Source organism: Ambystoma mexicanum, chromosome 2p (genome assembly GCF_040938575.1).
Source record: "Ambystoma mexicanum isolate Mex_15411 chromosome 2p, UKY_AmexF1_1, whole genome shotgun sequence".
Lineage (NCBI taxonomy): Eukaryota > Metazoa > Chordata > Amphibia > Caudata > Ambystomatidae > Ambystoma > Ambystoma mexicanum.
In genome coordinates, this window is record NC_090923.1 from 565,131,538 (window position 1) to 565,143,602 (window position 12,065).

Below are 12,065 nucleotides of genomic sequence, written 5' to 3' on the forward strand. Positions count from 1 at the left end.
TGAGTTTGAATAAATGAAATGAGGATAGCTTAGGTGCAAACTGGATACCTGGACAATTCCTGAGGGTTTCCTGAAATGCATCATTGTCTTCCAACAGACATAGTTAAGGGTCCGTTTAGAGCCAAACAGGAAGCACTCTGCCAAGGTATCCAATGCTGAAGGTTACCTTTTAGACCCCTTTTCTAATTTTTGATTTTTTGGACCTACATTGTTTTCGGAGCAGGGTCACATGCTTCCCCCACCACTGACGTTAGGGCCAGTACAAGTCAACGCCCTCACCTATAAGGATGCCAGTTTGCTGTTCGATTCTACAATAGAGTGCCTCCAAAGTGCCAACGAGGCATTAGGTATTATGACAGAATTAGAGACCTGGTGCTTTCAAGAGGAGATGGGGTGCCCCTCTTGGTCTGGGGCGGGGTGCATACTAGGGTTTTCTCGAGAGCCAATTCTGGCCCAGAGCGGGGTGTTGCAGTTGCGAGGACCCCAGTCTCTGTCCCTTCTAGGGGTACCCTATATGAGTGAAATGCGTACTAACCTTTCCTGCCCCATACATGTATTGCACAATGCTGGCTAGTATCTTTGTGTTTGTCCCGTGGAATAAATCCCACAGAAGACCCGGCAGTGGAAGAAAGCGAGCAACCCAACCCAGAGAGAGACCGTGAGGAATTGGGAATCTGCTGTGACGAATCAAACTCCGGGGTACCAGTGGTCCAGGGGTGAATATCTCTTTCTAAACCATAAATCAGCCCCACACCTCTAATATACCAGAATGGATCCTAACAGAATAAATAAATAAACATGCCATTAAAATTATAAACTTGAATCGGTTAAGTTAGCTATTAACATAGCATCCACATTTGAAATGAATGAAAAAATGCTCCTCACTATATGTGTGTGACAAATCAACTTCCGGGGCACCAACACCTCTAGTACATCAGAAGGGATCCAAACAGATAGGAAACATAAGTAAATTAGAAACATCCTTGTCCAATTTTGGTAATGTGGACGGAATGGCAGGCTTATCTCCTCTAAAGGTATTCGATTGTTGGTTACTTGCAATAGAGTGAAAATATAATTATTACCTAATGATAAAAGCAGTATCTAGTCAAGGTTGTATACACATATCTACTTAGTCAATATCACAACCGACAGTCCAACAACACTACTAAATCACAACCCACCCTGTAAAGGAAGGCAGAGGACAGACAGTTGCTACAAAGGAAAAGGGATGCACTCTGGATACTGACAGGAGGGGAGTTGTTATAGTTTTATTTTATTTAGTTTAACATTTATAGCAGCACACATTACCCAGGGGCATCTAGGCGCTAGTTACAGTAAGTGCAACATTACAGTCAAACAAAGTGCACGACCACATGTGAGGGTTACAATGTAGGGAGTGAGCATAGAGACACAATAGGTGTGAGCGCACAGCCTGAGAAAACCTCGCCTCATGGTACGGGGGGTAGTTCAGGTATGCAGGTGAGCATGCAAGACAAGATAGGTTTGAGTGCACAGCCTGGGGAAGCCCCACCTCATGGTACAGAGGGCTACTTCTGGTGTGCAAAGAAACATGAAATAATATTGGTCTGGGTGCGCAGAATAGAACAAGCCTCACCTGAGATAAAGCCTAAGTAAAAACAGAATCAGGTGGGTTCGTAATGGTAATGTTTATTTGTAAAGCGCCTATACACAAGGCACGTGTTTCATGGTGCTTTAGGGGAGGGAACACGGGAGAAAAACAACAGTCATTCAGAGCCCTTGAGTTTCTGAACGATAAACAGTCTGCCAGGCAGAGTAAGTGCATATACTACAATCAACAGTGTAGATAAGAACAAATAGGTCTGACGACGATTCTGATGTTTTTCCAAGAGCATAGAGGCGCCACTATGCGGGAGGGGAGACAGGGAGGGAGGAAAAGACTATCTTCAAGGCATGGTACATTCTGATCGGGCAAGTACACATCCAAAATACAGTCAAAATACAAAAGAAGTGCAAGGTTGCAAAGTCAGAGGCAGGTAGGTTGCATGTGATGTAATAATGCAGCGCTGGGGTAGCCAAACATACAAAATACAAAGCCAGCGCAAGGTTGCAGAGGCACAGTCATGTAGGTTGCATGTGATGTACACATGCAGTCAAAGGCTAGTCAATCATACAAAATACAAAGGCAGTGCAAGCCTGGAAGGCATGGTCTGGTAGGATGGGAGCAAGATAGATGAGTAAGGCCGCAGCCATAAGTAATGGGGGCTACGTCAGAGATGCGACATAAAGGCACAAGTTGGAAGCAGATAGGAAGTCATGTAGAGGTTGATAAGAGCTTGCTTCGGAGTGCCATATCCACAGGTGGTGGGGGCTATGATGATGTATAATAGGATAAAGTGGAAAGGTTTTGAAGCTGTTTTAATTGCTAGGTGTGTGGTGGTAATGACTAACAGCCATGGCAAGCAGAATGAGCGTATCAGAGCATAGAGACAAACTCAAAGTGGAGAAAACGGATACGAACAATGTCCCTTTGGTAGAAGGAGGTACCTCTTTTGCTCCAGACAGGACCAGACAAGCATTTTAGGCCTTGCAAGGAGGCGTTGGTGAGTGGCCGGCTCATCCTGCCGGCGTGTTCTATGTCCCAGTATTGGTTGAGCCAGTACCCAATCATCTGAGGGGAAACATGCTGGTGGTGGTTGGAGACTCTGGAAGTGGTCTGTGTCAGCCATCTTCAAACCACAATAGTTTGTACTGTTTTTTTGGCTTCAGCAAAAGATAAGTAATCATTGTCTCAGTGCTGTTCAGCAGATTTAAAGCACTGGTCAAAACATCTCTGTTTTTTTAAGCGACTGCAGCTTGATAGTGGTGGGAGGCATATGACCATCTGCACGGGGAGAGTGCACCCGCCTGGGCTTTTTTGATATTTTAATAATGAAAATGAAGGATGGGAGACCAACCTCAGAGGACTGTGTGAGGCCATTAGACTCACAGTCCATCTGCTTCCCGCACAAAATATATAGTCACATGTACTCCAAGAAGACACAGCCTACAGATGCCAACTTCCCTGTCATATTCAGCTGGAATGTGACAGCCCCGGGTACATCAAAGCATCTCGTGGAGGTGGAAGGCACACCTTCCTCCAGCATGGGCAGCCTAATTTAAATATGAAAGGCCCCATGGATCTGCTTTCCTTTGTCCTCTGGCTGGTGGCAGTGCATACTAATGAGAGATAATTGAAGCAAGCTTGAAGGGACTTGGTTGCTGGAATAGACAACGGGAAAGGTGGGGCTAACACACATGTGGTATGAATGTGTCAACTTGAAGCTAGTTCCCACCCCTCTGAATGAAAGGCGGTAAAATGCATGTTTGGGTCCACTAATTACCATAGGCAAACTCCTGCAGAGCTGAACCATTTCAAAGGGGAAAAGTATGTGATTTGGGGGAGACAGGAAGTATGCTATCAGCACAAACTTCAAGTGAACCCTGCACTTTAATCAAGAGTCACAGAGGGCTCTGTTAACCAAAGAGACACTTTGATCTACAACGGACAGGGAGATGGATGGGACATAGGTATAGGTTGTCACCCCTTTGTCTGTCCTGTAGCAGAGCACTCTGGTCCTGACTTCATGCATAACAGAAGATTGTTGGTGGGGACCCAGGATTGGTTCATTAAGGTAGGCTTAGCATGCACCAAACACTGGGGCCCATTTGGCTTTAAAAGAGGGCTGAACCCCTCACTTAACAGATCATCTGACAACTTCGAAAGGAGTAAGAAGGAGGACTCATTTGGACCCCTGCTGAAGGTACAGTCTACCTTACATCTTCTGCCAGTGAAGGAAGGCCATGCGTTTCAAGAGGGAAGCAAGATCCTGCCCCTAGATATCACCCAGGGAACAGAGGGAGGTACCGGACTCAGAGCACCCATCCAGCAGCTCCAGAACTGGCACCCAGCCTGCACACAGCGTGCCCTGCTAGGTTCTCCCAGCAAGCTTCCTAGGTAGGAAGTGCCAGAGAGTATCTAAACTAAGGACAAGGCTGTTGCCTGCAATCCCTCTCCTGAGTTTTGGGCCATCCGCCTTGAAAAGGACCCGAGCCATGTGAAAAAAGCTAGGAGGAGTGCCACGCAAGCATCATACAGCGTCCATATTTTAAGGACATTTTCCAGACAGTCGATTCCTCAAACTGCATCTGGCTGCTCTGCTGAATGTTGTCATGCCACAGTCACCAAAGCCATCTGAGATGCCTAGGCCAGCATTCCAGATCCACCAACCAGCACAGAGACAATGGTTATTGGCCCTGAGCCGCTGCGCCAGACAGCCTGCAGACGTCCATCCAGCCTTGCTTGCCTAGCAGACGTCCATCCAGCCTGGCTAGCCTAACTGTTGCTGCCTGGTACCCGCAGCTTTCTACCGCCACTAACTCTATCCCAAGGGCTGCAAAGCGCCCTGGAATCGCCTTGATGCTGTCGAGCAGCACTAGGTACATTGTGGCTCTGCCCCCCCGGCCCTTCTCCAAAGGCCCCTAGAGACAGTTATGACCCTTTGCCACCTTGGTGCTGCAACCAAATAATCTTGAACAGTAAGACTAATTACTTTACCAATTACCCTCCTGTCAGTATCCAGATTGCATCTCTTTCCTTCATGAAACTGTCTGTCCTCTGTGTTCCTTTACAGGGTGGGTTGTATTTTGTAGTATGCTAGAACTGTCTGTTTTAGTAATAATAAAGTAGATATTTGTATACAACCTTGACTGGACAGTCCCTTTTGTCATTGGGTAATAATTTTATTTTCGCTGTGTTGCAACTAACCAACGATCCACGACCTTGCGGAGATAAGCCTGCCGTTCCGTCCATGTTACCAAAATTGGACAAGGAGGTCTTATAATCCACTTGTATTCCAATCTGTTCAGATCCCTTCTGGTGTACTAGAGGTGTGGGGTCGATTGATGGTTTAGAAACCGATATTCAACCCTGGACCACTGGTGCCCCGGTAGTTGATTCGTCACAAGCGGTCAGTGTTGTAGTCAGTTGCAGACCATGGAACTCGAATGGCTCGGGAATGTCCTTTAAGATGGATATCGGTAGATGCTTGTCAATGCACTTCTCCCAGCTTCTTCACTGGCTTTGTGGTGTCCTGTAACGTGGATGGCCCAAGCTCGGCAGTGTGTTGCTGGCAGCTGCCTTATCCTTGATTTCGGGGTCAGAGACCTTCTGGCACTTCTTGCCCAGGAAGCTTGCTGCAGAGCCTAGTAGGACACGCTGGGTCCGATGAGTTATTTTCTCCCCCTGGTCTCTGTGAGACGTTAATGGGAGGGATCTTGCTCCTTCTTTGGAGGTCCTTGCTTTCCTTCCCTTGTGTTAGGCTGTAAGGCTGACTATACCCTCAGCAGGGTCCAAGGATGAGTTCTTATTTCTTCTTCTTGTGAAGACTTAAGGTGATCTGCTGAAAGAGGGGCTCCAGCCCTCTTGAACGTCAAGATGGTACCAGGGATTGGTGTTAGCTAAGCCTACCTTAATGAACCAATCCTGAGGTCCCTACCAACCATTTTCAATGTGCATGAGGTCCTAACGGGAGTGCTCTGCAACAGGTAAAGGGATGAAAGAGGAAGCAGGGGTGTCCCAGAAATAAGATGACGGAAACCTCCTCTTAACAGAAAGAGCTCTGGGCTCACTGCATCTTGTTACTAGATCCCACCCATCTTCCTGTCTGCTGTGACCAAATAATCTCTCTGCTTAATGGATCTCCCTGTGGCTTCTGATTAAAGTGGCAGGTCTCCCTTGAAGATGCTGAGAGACCAGACTCTCTGGCCTTCGCAAACCATAATGGGCATCTTATGAATGGGTTCCCCCTAGAGGGGGTGGCCTACTGCAACAAATGAACCCGACATGTCAGTACACTGTCATTGATAATGAGTGCACGAGCTGGCTTCAGTTACATATGAAATGTTGTTGGGTTTCCTGTATGCTTTGCTATCCTCTGCAGCCAGGCCCTCTGGGGCCTGTTTGAAGTACCCTGTTTTGGTATGATAATTGCTGCCACCAGCTGCAGGGCGGTTCATAGTGATAATGTAAAAAAAAAAATGTCGACTTACAAAAATGTCGAAAAAAAATGTTGAAAACAATGTCGAAATCCTATACATATAATGAAAAGAGTCAATTTTTAGAAAAAAATGTCGAAAAAAATGTCATTTAGCACTATCACTAAATACATGAACAAGAAGAGTAACCCCCAACCCCCCTCACCCAACACCCCCCTGCAACACCCCCGATCCCCCACCACCCTCTCACCCCTCATATTCAACACATTTTAATTATTTATTTATTTATTTCTAAAAATTCGAAAAAATGTAGAAAAAATTCAACATTATTGCTTTTCTACATTATATTTTCCGACATTTTTTTTCGACATTTTGACTGTCGACATTATTGGATTCGACATTATCACTGACCACCCTGCAGGGCCTAACAAATGAGCAGGGTGGTTCCATGGAGCCTTTGCCAGTAAATCAGGCTGACCATGGCAGGGGGATGTTTGGCCTTCCCCCTTCCTAGGATGACATTTTGGCCTCGTCGGCTGACACATTCCACCTAAATATGACAGGCCAGACTGTGCCTGCAGGCTGTGTCCATGCCAGAGTACACATTTCTATGCTTTTGTTGAGGTATGAGCATAGGAAAAAGTGTGTTTAAAAATGTCAAAACAGCCCAGGCAAGCCCACACCCACCATGTGGATGGTCAAATTCCTCACACCTATTAAAGGCGACAATTCCAACGTCTATACATCACAGACAAACGGTTTTTCATCAACAGGGCCACAGAGCAGCCAACACAGCAAAGTGGCAATCACAGCGCTCTCCATGGGAAATACTGGAACATTAGTTGAGCTGATAGCAGGCCCCGATTCCCAAATGCTGGTGAAACCACATAGGAAAAAGGATGGGGCTTAAACATATATTACATGCCTTTGCTTACTTGCAACACCTCACATGGGCAATGGAAAGCCAGTGAATGGCCGAGGGAGCCAGGTGAGGGAATGAGACAATGGAGGGTTAAGAGGCAGGATAAAAATGATCACAGGAAGCAGGAGAGTGTGCATTGTTCGGTTGACGTCAAGGAAGGATAAGGAGGCTGTTAATGAGCATGGAGGAGGATTATTGAAAGTGCGTGCAAGGTGAGGTAATGGTTGTTCAGCGAAAGTGGTACTTGGGTGTGAGTGTGCATGCACGGAGTATGAGTGAGACTAGTCAAATAGGGAGTGAATGAAAAGTTGACTGGGAGAGTGAAAAGAGGGGGACTGCGGGAGAAGGTGTGGGTGAATTGTAGCATAGTAATGTGGAGCGGGGAGAGTAGTAGTAGTCAGGGGAGGAGAGAGAGCAGAAGTAATGTGGAGAGAAGACAGTAGTAGTGTGGATGATGGACAGAAGTGATAGAGATAGAACATCAGGGGGAGAGATGGAAGGGGGAGTTAGAGGGGGATGGGCAAAGGGGAGTGGTAGGAAGGAGAGGAGAGCAGAAGAAAGGGAGAGGAAGGATAAAACATCAGGGCGAGGAGTACAAGGGCATGACAAGAAAGGATCAAGTGGGTGCTGAGTGTCTGGAAGGCACCTATTATTGTACTGAATTGTATTGTGGGACCTAGGTAAGGGACCAATTAGATAGTTCACAGAGGGAGACAGAAAGGATGTTTGCCCTTAGGCCATCACCACCAAGCACGCAGAAGTTTAGACACTAGGGGTTACTGATCTCTAGACACCAACATGGGGTTGAGGGACGCCTGAGCTATGGAGGGAACCACCCGTGCTAGACAAGAAACCGAGAGAGAGAGTGGGAGAGGGGTTGGGTGGGGGAGGTGGCCCCAATGGAGCCCGTTTTCAATCTCTTTAATAAAAACCTTTGAACTATCTTCAAGATTTGTTGTGTTTTTGAGGCCATCTGTGACGGTCTCTATTGTGAGAATATGATCTATTAATAAACTCACAACTAAAGCTATGCCTTATTTTGGCCAGGTATAATAATCCAAGACCATGTTTCGGAGAGTCGCAAACTAAAACATGTGAATTTAGTCTCTCACCTTGGTTTAAGGCTTACCGGGGCATCAATTGGAACCTTCATGTGAAATATAGCAGAGAAGAACAAAGTCTGCCATGGGGGTATTATGTGGATCACTTTAAAGAAGGGCTTGGGAAGCATCTTGTTGGTCATAAGGGCAGTAAAGGGCACGATGACGCAGGTGACCATATTTAGGTCAGAAATGTGGAATGTGCAATAGATGGTCAATTTGGATTGCCTTGGGGGATGCACTTGGAAAGGTATTTCGGGCATTCTAAATGAGTTAGTTACTGAGGGTTTTTCATTGGGAAATTCTCAGAGGACTCCTAGCAATTCTACTGGCTTCCCTGCCGAATGTAGAGCTTGGGCTTCAATGTTATAACATGTAAAGCAACATGGAGCTGGGGCCCGAGGATACCCAGTTGCCATCACTCACTTTCTACCAGGAATTTCCTTTTCTGGAATGGTTGTCTTCCTGTCGGACTTGTGTGTGAAAGCCAATTGCGAGGGAAGTACATAGACTGGTCATACGGCTCATTTTAGCCTGATTCTGTCGTCAACTTCGGAGTCAGGCAGATATCTCGAGCTCCGGCTGCGTAAAGAGCAACCCAGCTAAAGAAAGTCAGACATCGTCATCTGATAAGCCCCTATTTTGAAAACCGAACAGTTTCGAAAGCCAGGAGGCCCTAATTTGCGTCTGAAGGGTAATTCAAACAAGACTTTATTTTAATATGGAGAATTTCGAGAAAGAATGTGCGACTCTCTTGATCTGCTATGAGTAAATGGTTAATGTAACTGGTTCTATATACTATGACAATTTGCTTTATGTAGGGTGCATCTTGTTAAGTCAGATTTCATGTATATAGTAATGTTTACAGCCAGTGTGCAGTTTTTACTTGAATAATGTGCTCGGAATATTGTTGTTTTTAACCTGTGTCAATCAATTACATATAAATAGCAGGACAGTTATATCAACGATATCATGATTTCTAGGAAGCAGGGGAACTCGAGCAGAGAATCATTTGTTTTCATGTGTTAAAGATGTCTGTCATTTTTGTCAGAACTTGTTTGTCCCTCCTTGGAAAAAATGAAGATCTTGATGAACGTGAAAGCCTCACAAATGGCATTCCCCACGCGGAAGGACACTCGCGTCCCCTGGAAACAATGCTTTTGGGTTCTGGACGGCCCTGGTTGACCTCATTGCCCGGAGGGCCAGATGCTGAAAACATTTTTGGGAGCAAGTGATGAGATGTGCCAAAGCCCAACACAGCCTTTAAATACATCTTACACACATGTGCAACCCTATGGTGGTAGGATAGTTGGGGACCATTGGAGTGGGAGGGGTAGGTTGTTAAGGGTGATCCAGAAGCCAGTGACTGTTGGATTCGCCTTAATTCCAGGGAGTGCAGCGTTCCAGTGACAGCGAGCAAGGGGGTGGGGTGGCAGGAAGAGACCGGCCATGGTTGCAGGAGGTGGTTAGGCTGAGGAAAGCTTGAGAGTGCAAAGTGCTAGCAGTGAGTATCTGGAGGTAGATTCAGCCAGGCTTTAGTACATGGGAGGTTTTAAACACAAGAAGAAGGAATTTGAAGAGGGGGTTCTTTTTCATTTATAGGCACCCATGAGAAGGCGTTGTATGAAGGGGGGTCTGGGAATATATAAAGGGTATGGATGGACCTTGTTGAGAGGGGCAAAGAAGCAGAAAGGGAGTCAAAGGAGGAGGTTGGAGCAGTGATCCAACCTTCCGAGGATCAGGATGGTGATGTGCATTCTAGTAGAGCAAAAGGTCAAATGGGGATGGGTTTGACAGAGGATCGGGATGGTGAAGCATGGCAGCCATAGCCGTGGGGGTGATGAAGTGTGTCAAGTTGCTTTTAAAGAGATCCCCGGGGTTGTGACCCATTGAGGGGATGGGGTAAGAAGGTCAAGGGTAAAGCATGTGGGGGAGAAGATAAGAGGAGTAACCTTGGAGAAGCGGAGAAGGATGACCTCCGTAGTAGGAGTTCATTTTGACGCTATTGGGCACAATCCAGTGAAGGATCACAGATAGACAGCCAGTGATCACAGGGCGAGCTCAGCGATGTAAGAAGGGAAGGAGAAGACGATTCGAGCATCATCAACACATGAGAAGCCAAAGGATCAGATGAATTTACCCAGAGAGGAGGCAGAGTATGAGAAGATGAAGAAATGAAGGAAAGACCCTTCCACAACCCATCCTCACAAAGGGTGGCACCAGTGAGCCAGGAAATAGGACATGAGCGATCAGCCAGCAAGGTGTCCCCCAAGTGAGGACTGTCCACTGAAAGCAAAGCTGTGCACGAGCCTGACAGAGGTAAGGAAGCTAATTAAACATCTATGATGTACATAAATGCACTCACAGCTTCTAGGCATAGGTAGCATGACAAAGCCATTGTAAATGAAATAGAGACGAAATACAATGTACATTAAAATAATGTCACTTACATATTCTGTGTCTGCTTTGGAGTCGTAGTACTCAATGTCAACATCCTAAAATGAGAACAAAAAAAGAGGAGAGGGAATATCAGCATTGACGAGAATTACATCATCTTAAAACACTTCTTTCCAAACATGCACTTAAAGGAACTTTGGAAAAAGCATCAGTCAGAGATAAAGTAGAGTGAAAGCAGCTCAGAGGAGTAAATATCCAAGAACATTTATAGGTCGAGAGATGAGATGTCTCCAATGTGCATGCTTACATTGTACTTAACCATATCAAGAACACCACTTGATCTTGTACTAGAAAGGCTGCCTTCTGCTCAAGTGATATGTTGAAATGGCTTGACTTTTGTCGTTTGGAAAGGCACTGAAGCGCAATGTTCTTCACAATGCGATATCTCTGGTGTGACCAGATTGAAGGAACAAAAACTACGTCCTCGTGAAGTTTCCATCCTGATCACCCTAAAACAAACCCGAAGAACAACAGACTAAAGGCTGCCACATCTCAGACCCTGTTCACTTCACACCCTGATCACCTGACCTAATATTCCGCTCTCAACAGCAGCGTTCTTCAATCGGCACTAAGATACTAGACTTCTTTCCCCCACCCCATGGAGATCATTTGTGTTCAACACCAGCTGCTGTGAGAGACCCAGGGCGACAGATTAGCCGGCGTTGCAACGGCACATGCCTGTCATCCGAAGAAGTGGGCACCCCCAAAGACGGTTCTATGGTGCGACCCACATTCTACAAACACCTCTGCACAACTGACAACCTTTGACCTCTGATCTCTGACCTCTTCTCTTGCCTTACGTGCTCCCTACTTCCCACGTAGTTCTTAAACTAAAAGCTAAAGAGGTAAAGTTCTACTTCATTCAATGTACAGCTGCCATTAATTATGCTTCTGAGATCCATGGCATTTTAACAGGGGAGTCCAAAGGGCCTGTGTAATACTTCCCTAGCTGTTTAAAGTGCGTTTCCCATTTTTCATGATACGAACACAATAAATGAATAGAAATAGGACATTACATGAAATGACCACCTGGAACTGTAAAGCTGATAATCCAGGCAGTAACGTGTTAAACTGCAACACCAAAGGTTACTCTAAGTAACAAAACCTTGTTGTTCAGGCTTCTAAGGATCCTGGGAATTTGCATATGATTTGCAACCTTTACCGTTATATTGCTGAGTGTGATAATGTTCCTTGCTTTAGGTTAGGCGATTAGGTTGAGGAGACCATGTTGGTTGGTGGCATCTAGTCTCCATGCGATGTAGAGCCCGGTGGAGCAATGGGTGATGATGGGAGGGTGGGGGAGTGCGTGGAGGTTCCTCAGGTCAAACAGTTCATCTCAAATCTGTATGGGTTGGTCCAGCAGTCTGAGCTTCCCCTTGACACAACGATCACCACCCAGGTTTATTAAAATCCCAGTCTCCAATAGTTCCAGGCAAGGGACGAGACTCTCAAGAACCATCATGTCCAATGGCTGGATTGTGGCACCTATTGGTTAACTATGGAAACCGGTGTCTTTTACAACTGTGAATGGATTTTGGCAGCAGGACCACCGAGTAAAACCATGGCTACAG

General features: G+C 46.1%; 1 protein-coding gene across 2 annotated transcripts in view; it reads right to left on the reverse strand.

Annotated features, from left to right (window-relative positions):
• Positions 1-12,065, reverse strand: part of CACNA2D2 (calcium voltage-gated channel auxiliary subunit alpha2delta 2) — a 2,156,122-nt gene that overhangs the window by 863,939 nt on the left and 1,280,118 nt on the right. For both annotated transcript variants that reach the window (XM_069644058.1, XM_069644057.1), the window contains exon 5: positions 10,488-10,532. In XM_069644058.1, the coding sequence (XP_069500159.1) occupies positions 10,488-10,532 (45 nt within the window). The remainder of the gene's footprint in view (positions 1-10,487; positions 10,533-12,065) is intronic.